We start from the raw sequence: 13,982 nt of genomic DNA on the forward strand, positions 1-13,982 counted from the left end.
ATGAGGCAATAACCGATTCATTTAACATCATTTCACATATTACTCTATCCGCAAAACGTTATGCAAACACTCATTCATTACCGCTATTGTAAAATTTCCATTTCATTTTGTCGTTTGCATATCAAAAAAAAAAAAAATCTTAATTCCGTATTTTCTATTTATAAATTAAAAGTTTAGAATACTATAGAGAGAATTTTTCAGACATATGCATAAAGTTGAAAAATTTAAAGGGATGAATTTAAATTAAAAAAAAAAAATCTCACGACTTTTATACACGTACAACAAAGAATCAGTCGGAAAAAAAAATGAAAGTCAACTTACAAATTATAATTTTTTTGGAATTAGATGGTGAATTTTTAAAAAATCAGTTACACTTTTTTGTATTACCTGTGAAATTCATTTTTCGAGACTAATTTCATATTCAGAAACTGTCGTCGAGATTGGATATATATAATTAATATAAATTTACAGTTACATATAATTTACATAATATAAAAATTAATTTTTATTATATTTTTTTATATTTTATATTTTTTATATTTATAAAAACAATAGTTAATTTTTTTTTAAATTTATATTCATTTCTGTAAACAGAAAAGCAGTGAACTCTCGATAATTTTATAATATGAGTTTTGGAACCACTTATTGGTTCTATTGTTTTTTTTTTGTTTTTTTTTAAATTAAGCAAATATTTCGAAAAAAAGGAAAAATTTAAATAAATTAAATAACAACTAAAGTTATATATAATGAAAGACTAGAGAATAAAATACTTTGACAGAAATACAAACACTTAATTTTATTCAAAATATACATGTCTCATAAATTTTTTATATATTCAATATATATATATATTTTTTTAATGACATGCTTTTGTGCAATTAACACGCGAATACATTTATTTACACTCATGTCTTCAAAATTAACATATTTATATTATTATTCAATTCAACTCCATAGTGTAGATATATTATATATAATTATAATAACGTAATTCACACTTTTTTTTTAAATTTATTCCTGCGTTAAAAAAAATAAAATTCGCAATAACTGCTAATTAATCAATAATAATTAATTATTATTCACTAATATTGACAAGGTAAGAGCTTTATTAAATTAAAAATAATTCAATAAAATATTAATATTAATAAAAAAAAAAAAAATTACTATTATTATTAATATTTTTATAAATGAAAAGTAAAAGTACAATTATAGTAAATAAAAATTGATATTAAGTAATAATAATAATTATTATTATAGCAATAATAGAATAACTGGAAAAAAATGTTTTTTATTATCAATTTAATTAGTTTAATTATTGTATTATTGTCTATTGACTACACATGTAAATTATCCCATTTTTATGTTCAGTTAACAATATGTTTAAATTTAAAAAAATAAATTTCAGGTACAATGCATAGCAAAAAAAAATGTACTAATCAAATTATAAAAATTATTATCTGATACCAAAATCATTGAAATTGACAATCAATTTTAAGATAAATCACTGAATATAACTGTCTTTAACAATTACGAATTCTATTTATTTAAGAAAAAAAAAATAAATAATGAGAATAATTCTTCTTTTTTGATGCCAATAATACGCTTTTAGATTTTTAGCTAATTTTTAAGTGGCATTACAAGATTTCAATATTAACGATTCTCCTATAATTCAAAGCTCGATTTAGCTTATTTTTTTTTTTTTTTTTTTTTTTTGTTTTTAATACTGACCCAATGAATACTTTCCATATAGTTATACACAGATGCAAATATATGGGTGAAAAAAAGAATTAATCATCAATTCAATTAGTTATTTCACTATTGATAAAGTTTGACGGACTTTATTAAATTACAATGAAATAAAAAAAGATATTTTTTACTTCAAATCATAATTCAATTAAAAATTTCTCGAGAGCTCGTCAACAGTTGATAATTAATTGAATAAATTAATCTTTTTTTTCCGATAGACACAATAAATTGCTATCTATTTTTTTTTCCTCTTATTTGTTTAATAGCACACATTTATTATATATTTTATTTTTCTTCTTTATATTATATATATGTATAATGTTATTAAATTTTTCTATTTTAAATATATAATTTTTTAATTTTTCAAATTAAAATTTAAATATGCACTTAATTGTTTCAAGTCATTGAAGAAGTTTATTATAAAATAAGAATTTATTAATGAAAACCTTTTTTTTTAAATGTAAATGAATAAATAAAATTATTTATTTATTAAATTTTCATTAATAAAAACTAATTTTTATTCATTAATATTGAATCAATGATTTTATAAAGTGTTTCCATTTACTAATTTAGATTTTCATTTTTAATAATGTATATCAGTATAATTTTAATCGCTGTTGGAATTTTCATTATAAAATCATTGACATTAGTGTTGATAATTATTTTTAGTTAATTAAATTGTTATTAAATTGTTTCACGTCAAAAAATGGTTCGAGTTTTTATATTATTTTTTTTTCTTAAAATATGTAAGTATTTTTTTTTACCTTCAGAAGACATATAATATTTTTAATATAATAAAAATACACTTATAATATTTTTTTTTTCTCACTAACGTCTCGCATAAGATTTCTTTACAATGGGATTACAAATGTGATGCAATTTTATTAATAATATTTTTCTACTATTGAAGAAATATTATATTTAGAAATAACGACAGTTTGCAGTGACAATTTTATATTGAAAAATTATAAACACAAATTATTTTTTTTTTCAATTTTTTAAAATATTTTTTGGTGTTAATTTTCAATTTTAATTATTGAAATACACCCACAGAAAAAGAAATAAATGAATTAAAGATAGTTTTTTTTTTAAATCAAAAAAAAATATTCTCTTTAATTCAAAGAAACTATTTTCTGAATCTATTTTGCCAATGAAAAAAAAACTATCAGACTTTTCACCATGTTATTTATAATAGTATATCGATTTTTTAAAATCTCAGTCAAAAGGCTTAACGTGATAAATATATTTTTAGCGTTTAAAGATATGTCAATAAAAAATTATTTATCATTACAAAGACGCCTATTATAAATTGACTAGTTTTAATTAGGTAAGAAATTTTAAATAGATCCTATAATAATGGTCCAGCAGAATGAGATCTATTTTCTTTTTTTTTTTTTAGTGCCATTAATTTCTCGAAGCATTTTACATTTTTTGTTATATTTTCTGCGCACAATTTTTTTTGTTAAAATCGCTTCTTGTATTTATAAATAATTTTATAATTCCCTATGTCAAGCTTTTATTGATTAAAATTCAAAAAAAAAAATTTTTTTTCTTTAAATTATTTTGAATTTTATCCAAATGAAACTTGTGAAAGAAATTGGGTTTTTTTTTTAAAATAAAAACTATTACGTGGGTGCACCTCAAAGTGTTAAATGATTATTATCGTTGACATAAAATGTCACCAATTTATCTTCTAAATGTTCGTCCTCTGATGTTTCTGGTTCTGTATTCAATTTACTGAAATCACGAGTATTTGGTCTTTTTTCAAAAAATTTAAATTTCCTTCCCGCTTTATTTTCCAGTAGGCTCGTGAGTTTAAAATTATCTTTTCTTTCAGTTTCCCATATTGTTCTTCTGCGAGACGTTAATAAACATCCTGCAGAGAATATACATTATTTGTACCTTTTTCTTTTTTTTTTTGGTCAAAAAACAAATTTGCTTTATGAAAAAATAAGAAGAAATTTTTGATATTTATATAAATCATTTAAATTTATGCAAGCAAATAATTACTTTCACAACAACATAATAATAACTGAACGAGTTTTGCTTTCGCAGTAAAACAAATGTAATAAGTAAATTACTTTGTGAAAGTTGGGAAAAAAAATTTTTTTTTTTAAATTTGACTGAAAACAATAATAATTAATTGCAAATTAATATATAATTGTTATTACGCAATAATATTCGAATAATAATAATAAGAATAATAATAATAATATATTATATATTAATGTAAAATATACAAATTATAACAATAGTAATTATAATAATAACAATAGTATTACAACAATTTCAACGATAACAACAATAAATATTCTAAGAACAAATAATAATATAATAATAATTTCAAAAATATGCTAGTTAATTAATAAATAAAATAGTAAATAAAGGATTTAAAGGAAAATATACGGAAACAATATAAGCATAAAAATAAACATAACAGAATAAAGAAAAGTTTATTCGTGTATAATAAAAATGAAAATGGACAACAAATAAATTTTCTATCCACCACTGTATATGAAAAATATATAAAAATTGAAATACAAAAAATTATATCAAGGACGGAATGACTGATTAAAAATTAAAAAAACAATAATAACTAATTCTCAAAATCTGAATTATAATTAAAAATTAATTAATTTTTAGAGAAAAATTTTTGATTTGAATAACAAATTAATTATTTTTAATTATAATTTCAAATTTAAAGCGAATAAAAAAGAAAAACTAAAAATGCTACTAATTACAGTATATATAGTTACATGAATGCAAAAATGCACATTACAAGGTTTTTTTTCATCATTTACAGTCTCTGACGAAAGTTGTTGTTTTTGTACAAAGAAAAATTTTTTTTTTTTTTATTTATTTATAAAGAAATAAAGATGAATTAAAAATAATTAACTTTTGACAGAGACTGTTATTTTATGAATTACTTGAAGAAAAAAAAATTTTTTTAAAAATTATTTACATAAAACTATAAATTAAACATAAAATTAAAAAAGAAAAAAAAACTCTTCAACATTAAACAATTCTGTACAACATTTACAAAATGCACAATATTTATAGGCAGTTCAAATATAATTGTTTTATAATCAAAAACAAAAATTAAATTCTGCAATAATATCCAGAAAAACAATTTTTTTTTGAATCAATGAAAATTAACAGAAATTCTTTGATGTAAAGAAAACAAAATTTCTTTAAAAAACAATTTTTTGTAAATTTTTGAAATGATTCTATAATAATAAGAAAAAAAAGTGGTAATTTCTTTGAATCAAATAAAAATTTTCTTTTCTGATATAGCATAAACATATACATTTATAAATATTAATAAATACGAATTTTGCAAACTAGAATACAAAAAAAAATTAATATCTTTGGTTACAATAATAATGCACATAAAAATTGTCTAAAAATAATATCCAATAATAAGTACAAGAAAAAAATTAAAATAAACAAAACTAAAAACTCATTTTTCAAAATTAAGAATACTTTCTCAATAAGGAAGCACTTTGCAATTAGGTTTCAAATTAATTATATTTACCAAATCGAAAAGCAAAAAAAAAAGGAAAAATTTAATACTAAAATTTTCTAAGAAAAAATTAAACATAAATTTTTTGTTAATTTTGCAAATTAATATTTTAAAAAATTATTTTAAAATAGAAAAAACCTACAAACACAAACATTCTCATTCATCCTCATTATCTTGCATCAATTTTGTAAATTCGACTCTATCATTTTCGTGACGTAATAATCTACCTCTTTTTTTCCATCTTGACACAATGACTGCTAATAATATGGAGATTACAATTAGAACACTTAATGATACGATGAGAGAAAATACTAAGGAACTTGATTTGCCTGATGTCTTATTAATATCAATATCTGTTAAAAGTGCCGATTTAAAATCAGGAACTGTTGTCCCAATTGTTTTTAAATCAGACGATTTAATTAAAGATGAACTATTTCTATCTGTAATAAAAAACAAATAATATTGGTTACAAAAGCACAAAATGAAAAAGCTACCAAAAGTATCCTCAAGTCTCTCTAGAAGCCTAGTTTTAGGAGACTTAAAACAAAAAAAAAAAACTTTCAAATCAAAAAAGAACTACATTTTCTGATTCAAATTTTTTCAAAAATTCAAAAAAAATTTTTTTTTTTTTGTCTCTAGTTGGAAAAATTCAAACGAGATTTTTTTTTGTACAATTTCTTGTCGATTTTTTTTAGCAATAATACAAACAAAGATTATTTGTTAATCAATTACACAGTTTTGTTAGTTACAATAAAAATTTAGACCAATTTAAATTTGCATCAGAATAGAGGGAAATTTATTTTTTTCAAAGGAACAAAAAGAGAAACAAATTTTCTGACAAAAACTACAAAAAAATTACATTCAGAGAGAAGTTGTATTAAATTTCTAATCAAACATTTTTTCCAATCTCAAAAAAATAAGGTCCAAATTTTCCCCTCCAAAAAAAAAAATGTAACCTTATTTTTAATTGAAAAAAAAAAAAATTTGATAAAAGAAAACTATTTTCTGAATGTAAAGAAATAAACGAAAAACCGTTTTTGAAATAAAAAGGGAACAAAAACTAAGTAATAGTAAATTTTTACAATTTATCACTCCTAGGAGCCTTTATTGGAGCCTTTTTTGGAGCCTCTTCATTTATACATCCCGGAATAAAATTGGTTCATAAAGGACAATTTCTGGTTGTTCCTTTTAAAGTTTCGTGAGGTTGACACTGTTGAGTGATTTTCAAAAAGAAACAATTTTTTTTTTTTCAAAATCGAAAAACACTATTTTTTTAAAAAAGATTTTTTAATTTTTAAATAATGGAAAATTTCTTGATTACCTTGATCAAATCTTGTAACACGATTTTTATCCAATTCAACGACATAAATTTCAAGACCATCATGTGTTACTGCAATATCATGTGGTCGACCCATTGCACCATTGGGAGCAAATTCTGATATTATTTCATCTGTTTTAAGATCAATGATAAATCCTCGATTTGGTTTATTTAATGCCGGATCCATTGATGGTCCATTAACTAAAAATAATTTTTCCTGCGCATAATCAACACTATAAATAGCACCACCAATAATTTTATTTTTATATTCTTTATGAAAAGATCCATTTGATGTATGAAAACATAAAATTCTTCCATGTTCACGATCAGCAACATAAAGATAACCAAATTCCTCAGCCAATGCCAATGCATGTGGAATATTAAAAGTATCAGGCGAAGGATTCACATCTAAAAGAGCAAAAAAAAAAAATCATTTAGAAAATTGAAAATAAAAATTAATTCTTTCTACTTCAAGAAAAAAAATATACCAAAAAATCCATCACTTCGTCCCCAGGATAATATTCTCTCGCCTTTTGAATTATATTTAATAATTCTCGAATTACAATAGCCATCGGCAACAAAGAAATCTCCATTTTTCATCACAGCAACGGATGTTGGTTTACAAAATCTATCATTATCACTGCCAGGCTTAAATGGTGTGCCCAAAATTAATTTTGGCTTAATTAAACTATTGTTAAAGGAATTTTTAAAATCGGCACATTTTTCAAATTTAATATCACGATTTGAATTCTTCATTAATTGCTCTCTATTTTGTGCAATATCATTTGCATCAAATTTAAATACCTGATGCATTGCCACATCGGTTATCCAATAATTTCCCAAATGATCAATTGTCAAACCATGTGGCATATAAAAAATACCACCACCCCAATGAAATATATCGTTACCATTTTTATCTAATAAAATAATTGTTGACTCCTTAACGGGTCCACAATTTGGTTCATTATTAAAATCAAATTCATTATTTCCATTAAATGAACCACCATCCCATACACGTGAACCACGATGGAAAATTGCAACATTTCCCTGTGGATCTATTGACACTGCTGATACTTGTCCTAAATTTAATTGTGATCCCCAAGTTTTATTCCACTGTATTTCTGAAATAGAAAAAGAATTAAGATTTTATCTTTTTTTTTACAGATGAAAAAATTTTCTTTTTTTTTTTGTATTCAATGAAAAAATCGCCTACTTGGATCTAGTCCTTCCAATTGTATCAAGGGAGCTCTCCTTGAAATTGAATTATAATTTCGGATGTTAAATATTGGATCCAACATCCTTTCGTTTTCAATTTCCTGATAATTATCAATGTCATTTCTATATTTTGAATCGCGATACAAATTTACAGCTCTCTGAAAATACAAGTGTGAATTAATTTTTATTTTATAAAAAATAAATTTCTTTTTCTTAGAACAAAAAAATTTTATATAAATTGAAAATGAGAAATATGGGTAATAAATAAAAATATAATAATTATATAGCAAAATTTATACATTAATTAAAAAAAAAAAAATTTAATTGATAAAGAATAAACAAAATATAATCTGCATTATCTTATCTCGAAAGTTTCTATAGAATAAAAAAATTGATCAATATCTTGCGCAATTTCCTCATTGATAAACATTATTTGCAAATCTAAAATTATAGCAATTTAATTTAATTTTTATTAATTTAAAATATATGGAATATATTATTTTTCAAATAAATCTAAATTCAAATTTCAAATAAATAAATTAAATTATAACAATTATTTGTTAAATAACTTTCTAAAAAAAAAATGAGCCAAAAGTTTTGAACAAAATATTTTTTTCAATCTATAAATTATTAAAAATTATAATGTCAATGTAAAATAAAACAGTAAATTAAACTAATATTAAATTAATAACTTTTTTTTTTGATATTTAAAACAATATTTTGTAATAAAATTTGTATTTAAAGAAGTTACAAAAAAAAATTTTGTTCATTCAAAACTTTTGGCTCATAAAAAAAAAGTTAAAATTTATTTGTAAATTAATTTTAATTGGAAAAATTTTCAGGTAAAACATTAAATTAAACTTAAAAATGACACGCACGTAAATATGTTTTCTCCTTGAAATTTCCTTATATTGCAATTTTAGATTATTAACAAATAATTTACCAAGCATTTCGAAAAAATGTTTAAAAAATATCTAAATTGTTTTTTTCTTTTTGTTTTTATTTTTTTAGTCATTTAAACATTATCTTATTTTTTCAAGGTTCAAAAAGTAATTTAACTGCTTGAAAATAATTTATTTTACATATTTGACAAAATATATTGAAAATAATTTGAAAATTTATTTTTTTTACTAAAATAATTTAAATTAATAATTTAAAATAATATTTTTATTAATTTATTTTTATAAATATATAGATGGCTTTTATATTGAAAATATTTTTTGTACTTTTTGTAACCATTTAAATTATTTTTTCCAAAAATCCATAATTTCGAATCCACATGTACTCTTTTTTTTGAACTATTTTAAAATAATATTATAAAAAAAAAGAGTAACAGAAAATTTTCAAAATAAACAGAAATTTGATAAATTAAGAATAGATAAGTAAAAAATGAATTTTTATTATTCTCAAAATGTATTGATGTGTAATTCATGATCTAATAAGAAAAAAAGGGGGAAGTACACCCACGTAAATGAGCAGTAGACGTCAAATAAGGAAAACTTTGCGAGGACGCATGATCAATATGTTTCACCCCATAAAATTTATATTTATACCCTATATATATATATATATATATATATATATATATATATTTCTCATTCGCAACAAAAAATTTAATTTAATTTCACACTTACCTTAAAATATTGATCAGGCACATTAAAAGCCTGTATTTCAAAAATAATAAAAAATAAAACTAAAGAATAAACACTTGTATAGACAGAATGCGACATGCTGTTTTTTGAAAATAAAATCATTAAATTTTTATCTCAATTTTTTTGAATGATATTAACACTGTCACTCATAATTATTAATAGAAAATAGAAAAATTTTTGTCAAAAAATTAAAGGGCAATATAAAATTTTCTCTTTTTTTTTTTTGTTTTTTAAATTATAAATAAAAATTTCCTCACACTCTGTATATATATATATATATAAACTTCCGTGTTGAGAACACTTTAGAAAATAATCTGTAATTTTTTTTTTCTACCATTAACAGTTATACACGAATAATTAATTATAATCCGGTTTTTAAGTGAAGAATTTAATTTTAATTCATAATTTATCGATTCAAAAAAAATAGTTATAAACGTTTAATGAATTTTTTTTCACTTGTTTTTCTATTATTTTTTGTGTTGGAGCACAAGTGTCTACGTGTCAGACATTGTGAACGTGACGCGCAACTATGTTATCCGAACAATAGGTGAGCGATGCATTTGTTCAAAACAAGGTTTCAACGTTTGTTCAAAGATGTCACTACATTGCAGTTTTCTCCAAAGGATTTTGTTCTATCGATCCTGCAGGATTTTTTATGAAAAAAAAAAAAAAAAAATTTCAAATATTTATATGAAAAAATTTCAATGAATTTTATAAAAATTTGTTTGTATTTTTTTTTAAATAAAAATTATTATTAACAATTCTCTATACTAATTTTTTATAATAATATTGTTTGCAATAATTTTTTTTTAATATTAATAATATAATATTTTTATTATTATTATTATTATATTTTTAGAATTTTTATTAATTTTACAATAATAATAATAATAATAAATGTTATAAAAAATATTATACTTATTATCCATTAAAAAATTTACTACAAAAATATAGTTTCGGATTGTAATTAAAAACATTATTGTTATTATTTTTATTATTATTATTATTATTAATATTATTATATGATTATTGTTGTTGTTGTTATTGTTTTATCTGTTATAAATAATTAAATAGTATTAATATTTTATTTCACTTTTGCTGAGTTTAATTTTAATTTTTATAAATAATTAAATAGTTTGAATATTTTATTTCATTTTTACCGTGTTTAATTATGTTTAAATAAAAAATAAATTCCAAACTAAAATTTATAGACGAAAATTCATAGTTAATGAAAAATTGATTCTAAAGTAATTTTTAATATATCAAATGTTTGAAAACTCGATAATAATTTTTATACTTAAAGAGACTTTTGCTTTCTCAAGTACTTATGGGACTGTGCGCGCATGTAAAACTAACACAGGAAATGGGTGTCATAAAAATCCAGCCATTGAAATATACGTTTAAAATATTTTTACAACCCTATTTCAATGCTAGTAAAAAAAAAAAAAATCAAATATGACAAAATTGAATAGTAAAGATTTTTTAAACGCAGTATTAGTCATTATGGATAATAATCAAAATTGTAATATATAGTAAAAATAGCAAAACAGTGTATAGTAAAAATAGCAATACAGTGTATAGTAAAAATAACAATACAGTGCATAGTAAAAAAAAAAAAAAATGTGTTTTTACACATATACACTTTCGTTTCTGTCTTTTATAAGCTTCTTTAAAAAATTTATCTTTCAATAACAAGTGCCTAAAAGAATAATATATTAAATGCAATTGTTGTCACACTGCATTTTAAAATAGAAGGGAGAAAAATCTTTACGACTCTCATCCACACACTTTTTGTTGAGCGATGAAAAAAGCTCTGATGTAATGTAAAAGAGAAAAAAAAAAACAAAAAAAACCCCCGTACTTGAAACACAAAAAGTGGATTACGTGCTTCATCTCTGGAAATAAAAAAAATGCTGTGCTTTCTGTTAAGTGTAAAGCGTCAAAAATGCCATTTGCGTGTTTTTAACATATTTTTACTTTCTTTCAATATATATTTACATGAATATGTTTAACCTAATTATGTCTTGCAAAATGTATTTCAAAAATAATAAATATTTTGTTTGATAAAAATAGATGACTATATATAAGTAAAAAAAAAAAAACCGAAAGAAATAAATCGATGTAAAAGTAAATTATTCAATTTCATGGATTTGCCAACGGGATATAAATTAATTATAGAAACTTAATCGTTTTCGTCAGGATATTTTCACTTGTTGAAAAAAAAGATGTTTTTTTTTTGTTCATCTGCATGGGCGCGCGCATCAAGAATCCAAGAAGCTTTTTATCTATATCTATCTCTCTTTCTCGTTGTTTCTTACTTTCACAGTTATCTGATAATGGAATCTGCTTTCCGGCATTTAATATTTCATTCCGCACTGCTCTTGTTCACATTATACGTCACTTGCATATAATTTCTACTCTCATATTTATATAAAAAAAAATATATAAAATCATGTATGACGTGGACGCACGATTTTATTTTATTTTTTATATTTGCCCTCACAGCAAAATTTGTTCCGCGGAATCCGTGATCTAATTTGGCGCAATCCGCAACCTAGTTTTACCGAATTTGTGATTTAATTTCGCGGAATTTGTGATCTAAATTCGCGAAAACCGCGACCTAGTTTCGCGGAATTCGTGATTTAAATTCGCGCAATAGGCGACTTAGTTTCGCGGCATCCGTGATCTAATAACGCGAGATGCGCGACCTAGTTTCGCGGAATCCGTGATTTAATTTCGCGAAAACCGCGACCTAATTTCGCAGAATTCGTGATTTAAATTCGTGCAATCCTCGACTTAGTTTTGCGGCATCAGTGACCTAATATCGCGAAACGCGTGACCTAGTTTCGCGGAATTCGTGATTTAATTTCGCACAATAGGCGACCTACTTTCGCGGAGTTCGTGATCTACATTCATAAAATCCGCGTTCTAGTTTCGCGTAATCCGTTACATATTTTCGTGCAATCCGCGACTTAGTTTTGCGGCATCCGTGACCTAATATAGCGAGACGCGCGACCTAGTTACGCAGAATCCGTGATTTAATTTCGCGCAATCCGCAATCTAGTTTTGTGAAGTCCGAGACCAATTTTCGCGGAAACCGTGATCTAATTTCAAGCAATTTGCGAGCTAGTTTCGCGGAATCCGTGATCTAATTTCGCGCAATTCTCAAACTAGTTTCGCGGAATTCGTGATCTAATGTCGATTTAGTTTCGCGTATCCGTGATTTACATTCGCTTAGTCCAACACCTAATTTCGCGAAATTCGTGATCTAGTTTCGCGTATCCGTGATTTAATTTCGCTAAATCCGACACCTAATTTCGCGAAATCCGCAATCTAATTTCGCGTATCCGTTTTTTAATTTCGCGGAATTCGTGATCTCATTTCGTGCAATTCGCAGTGAATTCGCTATCTAATTTCGTAAAAACCGTGATCTAGTTTCGCGTATCCGTGATTGAATTTCGCTAAATCCGCCACCTAATTGCGCGGAATTCGTGAACTCATTTCGTGCAATTCGCTGTGAATGCGCTATCTAATTTCGCGAAATCCGTGATCTAGTTTCGCGTATCCGTGATTTAATTTCGCATAATTCGTGATCTCATTTCGTGTAATTCGCTGTGAATCCGCTATTTGATTTCGCGAAATCCGTGATTTAATTTCGCGGAATTCGTGATCTCATTTTGTGCAATTCGCGGTGAATCCACTATCCAATTTCGCGAAATCCGCAATCTAGTTTTACGTATTCGTGATTTAATTTCGCTAAATCAGCCACCTAATTTCGCATAATTCGTGATCTCATTTCGTGTAATTTGCTGTGAATCCGCAATTTAATTTCGTGAATTCCGTGATCTAGTTTTGCGTATCCGTGATTTAATTTCGCAAAATCCGACACCTAATTTCGCGAAATCCGCAATCTAGTTTTGCGTATCCGTGATTGAATTTCGCTAAATCCGCCACCTAATTGCGCGGAATTCGTGAACTCATTTCGTGCAATTCGCTGTGAATGCGCTATCTAATTTCGCGAAATCCGTGATCTAGTTTCGCGTATCCGTGATTTAATTTCGCATAATTCGTGATCTCATTTCGTGTAATTCGCTGTGAATCCGCTATTTGATTTCGCGAAATCCGTGATTTAATTTCGCGGAATTCGTGATATCATTTCGCTGCAATATGCGGTGAATCTGCTATCTAATTTCGCTAAATCCGCAATCTAGTTTTGCGTATCCGTGATTTAATTTCGCTAAATCCGCCACCTAATTTCGCGGAATTTGTGATATCATTTCGTGCAATTCGCTGTGAATCCGCTATCTAATTTCGCGATTCCGTGATCTAGTTTCGCGTATCCGTGATTTAATTTCGCGGAATTCGTGTTATAATTTCGCTGCAATTCGCGGAGAATCGGCTATTTAATTTCTCGAAATCCGTGAACTAATTTGTCGAAAGCCGCGATCTAGTTTTGCGAATCCTCGACTTAATTTCGTTGTATCAGTAAACGTAATTTGATGTGGCAGGAAATAGTTTCTTATTATTT

General features: G+C 24.3%; 2 protein-coding genes across 6 annotated transcripts in view; both read right to left on the bottom strand.

Moving 5' to 3' along the window:
* The window catches only part of LOC127290510 (retinal homeobox protein Rx2-like), a 390,969-nt gene that overhangs the window by 161,745 nt on the left and 215,242 nt on the right, over nucleotides 1-13,982 (bottom strand). The window lies entirely within an intron of this gene.
* On the bottom strand, nucleotides 1,687-9,995 carry LOC127290501 (peptidyl-alpha-hydroxyglycine alpha-amidating lyase 1-like). 5 transcript variants are annotated; one of them, XM_051319107.1, is made up of 7 exons: nucleotides 9,712-9,995; nucleotides 9,437-9,466; nucleotides 7,801-7,960; nucleotides 7,076-7,708; nucleotides 6,591-6,995; nucleotides 5,497-5,709; nucleotides 1,687-3,622 (listed from the first exon to the last, which is right to left on the bottom strand). In XM_051319107.1, the coding sequence occupies exons 3-7, from the start codon at nucleotides 7,883-7,885 to the stop codon at nucleotides 3,387-3,389; spliced, it is 1,572 nt and encodes a 523-aa protein (XP_051175064.1). In that variant the 5' UTR covers nucleotides 7,886-7,960; nucleotides 9,437-9,466; nucleotides 9,712-9,995; the 3' UTR covers nucleotides 1,687-3,386. The 5 variants fall into 5 exon arrangements, with proteins under 5 accessions (XP_051175064.1, XP_051175060.1, XP_051175061.1 ...); XM_051319103.1 differs by having other exon boundaries at nucleotides 9,437-9,533; XM_051319106.1 differs by having other exon boundaries at nucleotides 3,461-3,622; nucleotides 5,412-5,709; nucleotides 9,437-9,533.

This window comes from Leptopilina boulardi, unplaced genomic scaffold, assembly GCF_019393585.1.
Source record: "Leptopilina boulardi isolate dan_hultmark-lab unplaced genomic scaffold, ZJU_Lbou_2.1 LbouV2_70, whole genome shotgun sequence".
Classification (NCBI taxonomy): Eukaryota; Metazoa; Arthropoda; class Insecta; order Hymenoptera; family Figitidae; genus Leptopilina; species Leptopilina boulardi.

Excerpts from the sequence above, each read along its gene's own strand:
- LOC127290501 (XM_051319103.1), bottom strand. The coding sequence starts at position 9,791 with ATGGTAGAAAAAAAAAATTACAGATTATTTTCTAAAGTGTTCTCAACA. Across the intron at positions 9,534-9,711 it reads TATATATATATATACAGAGT|CATGTCGCATTCTGTCTATA; the intron begins GTGAGGAAATTT and ends TTCAAAAAACAG. Across the intron at positions 3,623-5,496 it reads GTCAAGATGGAAAAAAAGAG|GATGTTTATTAACGTCTCGC; the intron begins GTAGATTATTAC and ends TATTCTCTGCAG.